The sequence below is a fragment of the Daucus carota genome, chromosome 4, assembly GCF_001625215.2.
Source record: "Daucus carota subsp. sativus chromosome 4, DH1 v3.0, whole genome shotgun sequence".
NCBI classification, from domain to species: Eukaryota; Viridiplantae; Streptophyta; class Magnoliopsida; order Apiales; family Apiaceae; genus Daucus; species Daucus carota.
Window position 1 is genome coordinate 14,176,488 of NC_030384.2, and position 3,247 is coordinate 14,179,734.

The window sequence follows — 3,247 nt, forward strand, 5'->3', positions numbered from 1 at the left end:
TTAGAAAATAGTGAGGATGGTGCTTACCGACTCGCGATTTACCGGTCCTCCAAAATATGGCTTCACTCTTTGTCCATTCACTTTAAATGATTCCTCCGGTGTTGTTTCATAAATTTCTATGGCACCATGTGGAAACACCTTCTTTACTGTGAAAGGACCCGACCATCTAGATTTCAGCTTACCCGGAAATAGTCTGAGACGAGAATTATAAAGCAACACTTGTTGGCCAATGAGGAACTCCTTTTGCACCAACTTCCTATCATGCCATCGTTTGACTTTTTCCTTGTAAAGCTTATTGTTCTCATACGCCTGAAGTCTAAACTCATCGAGTTCATTAATTTGAAGCATTCTCTTCTCACCAGCAGCTGTCATATCAAAGTTCAATTTCTTCAAAGCCCAATATGCTTTATGCTCCAACTCTGCATGCAAATGACATGCTTTTCCATAGACCAACTGAAAAGGTGACATCCCCAATGGAGTCTTATAAGCCGTTCTATAGGCCTAGACGACCTCATCAAGCTTCAATGCCCAATTTTTCCTCGAAGGACTCACAACTTTCTCTAAGATTCGCTTAATTTCACGATTAGATACCTCAGCTTGCCCATTTGTTTGAGGATGATAAGCAGTGGCAACTCTATGATTAATACCAAACCGTTCCATCAGCGTTGTGAACTTCCAATTGCAAAAGTGTGATCCTTCATCACTGATTATAACTCGAGGGGTACTAAAACGAGTGAATATGTTCTTTTGAAGAAAACTGATGACTATTGCAGCTGTGTTGGTTGGTAAATTCTTGACTTCAACTCATTTAGACACATAATCCATAGCAAGAAGAATGTAGAGATTATTGCAAGATGAGATAAAGGGTCCCATGAAGTCAATACCCCACACATCGAAGATTTCAACCTCAAGGAGTATATTGAGGGGCATTTCGTCCCTTCTAGAGATATTACCAACCCTTTGACAATGATCACACTTCAACACAAACTGATGAGCGTCCTTAAAGAGCGTAGGCCAAAAGAAACCCGCCTGCAGAATACGAGCAGCTGTCTTTTGTCCTCCATAGTGTCCTCTATAAGTAGAGTCGTGGTAAGCTTGCAAGATTCCTTCAATCTCACTGTATGGAATACACACTCTGATAATTTGATCGGAACCTTGACGAAACAAGAATGGCTCATCCCAACGATACCACTTCGCCTCATGAAGGAACTTTTTCTTTTGAGCATAAGACAAATCAGGGGGAATGACATTACTCACCAGATAATTCACTATATCCGCAAACCATGGCTCTTCCTCTTGGACCCCAAATAATTGTTCATCAGGAAAAGACTCATTGATCAAAGTGGTGTCTTTGGATGCTCGTGCTTGATCTTCCAACCGAGAGAGATGATCAGCCACCTGATTTTCAGTACCCTTTCTATCCTTGATCTCCAACTCGAATTCCTGAAGCAAAAGAACCCATCGAATCAACCGAGGTTTCGAGTCTTTCTTCGATACCAGATACCGAATAGCAGCATGATCAGTGTAAACAAACACCTTTGTCCCAAGCAAATAAGATCTGAATTTCTCGAATCCATAAACAATAGCCAGTAGTTCCTTCTCCGTGGTAGTGTAATTCAGCTGAGCACCATTAAGAGTCTTACTAGCATAGTAAATCACATGAAAGATGTTATTCTTTCTCTGACCAAGCACAGCTCCCACCGCATAGTCACTAGCATCACACATCATCTCGAAAGGCTCATTCAAATCAGGTGCAGTAATAACAGGTGTTGTGGTTAATTTCTTCTTGAGAGTTTCAAACGCAGCCAAGCACTCTCCATCAAATTTGAAGGGCACATCCTTCTCTAACAAGTTGCACAAGGGTTTGGTGATTTTAGAAAAATCCTTGATGAACCGTCGATAGAATCCCGCGTGACCAAGAAAACTCCGAATCCCCTTTACTGAGATTGGTGGAGGAAGATTTTCAATTGTATCCACCTTAGCTTTATCCACCTCAAGACCCTTGTTCGAAACTTTGTGCCCAAGAATTATGCCTTCTTGAACCATGAAGTGGCATTTTTCCCAATTAAGAACGAGATTAGTTTCCACACATCTTTTTAGCACCATCGTCAAGTTGCTCAAGCATTCATCATAAGAAGTACCAAACACAGAAAAGTCATCCATGAACACCTCAACATTGGTACCAATCATCTCGGAGAAAATAGCCATCATGCATCTCTGAAAAGTTGCTGGTGCACCACAAAGTCCAAAAGAAAGACGACGGAAAGCAAATGTGCCAAAAGGGCAAGTGAAAGTGGTCTTCTCCTGATCCTCTGGTGCGATACAAATCTGATTGTACCCTGAATACCCATCAAGAAGACAATAGTACTCATGACCGGCCAACCTATCGAGCATCTGATCAATGAAAGGCAATGGAAAGTGATCTTTTCTGGTGGCTTTGTTGAGCTTCCGATAATCCATGCATATTTTCCAACCTGTGACTGTTCGCGTCGGAATGAGCTCATTCTTCTCACTAGCTACCACGGTCATGCCTCCTCTCTTAGGCACACATTGAACAGGGATCACCCAACAACTATCCGAGATTGGATAAATAATGTCGGCATCAAGCCACTTAAGAATCTCCTTTTTCACCACTTCTTTCATGATTGGATTGAGTCTTCTTTGATGTTCAACAGTGGGTTTACTACCCTCCTCGATCAGAATTTTATGTTGACAATAAGAAGGGCTGATTCCTTGATATCCGCAATAGTCCATCCAATGGCTGATTTGAACTCCCTAAGAATTCTCAAAAGCTTTTCTTCCTCGATACCTGAAAGGTTAGATGCAATAATTACAGGTAGTGTAGAAGCTTCACTGAGAAAAGCATACCTTAGGTGTTCGGGAAGTTGCTTAAGCTCAAGTTTAGGAGCTTCTACAATAGAGGGTTTTAGTCGTTCATGAGAATCCTTCAATTCCGATAACCCGAGAGATTCAATTGGAATTTCCATCCTTCTTCTCCAAGGAGAAGCATTCAAGTATTGAAGGTGTTCTTCTTCCTCCTCATCTCCGATTTTTGAGTCACCTGATAGAACCCTTTCCAAGATGTCAGTTTTCAGCCTGTTATCAATTTCCGAATGAGCTGCAGCTTCGAGCACATCCACTTTAAAGCATTCCTCCTCATCTGATGGAAGTTTTATGGCATTGAACACGTTGAAAGTGACCATCTGATCTTGAACTCTCATTGTGAGTTCACCCTTTTGAACATCAA

The 3,247-nt window shown here is 41.5% G+C and overlaps 1 protein-coding gene across 1 annotated transcript; it reads right to left on the minus strand.

Annotated features, from left to right (window-relative positions):
- On the minus strand, positions 1 to 660 carry LOC108203918 (uncharacterized). The gene is made up of 2 exons (XM_017373122.1): positions 511 to 660; positions 1 to 453 (listed from the first exon to the last, which is right to left on the minus strand). The coding sequence occupies exons 1-2, from the start codon at positions 658 to 660 to the stop codon at positions 1 to 3; spliced, it is 603 nt and encodes a 200-aa protein (XP_017228611.1).
- Between the last annotated feature and the right edge of the window lie 2,587 nt (positions 661 to 3,247).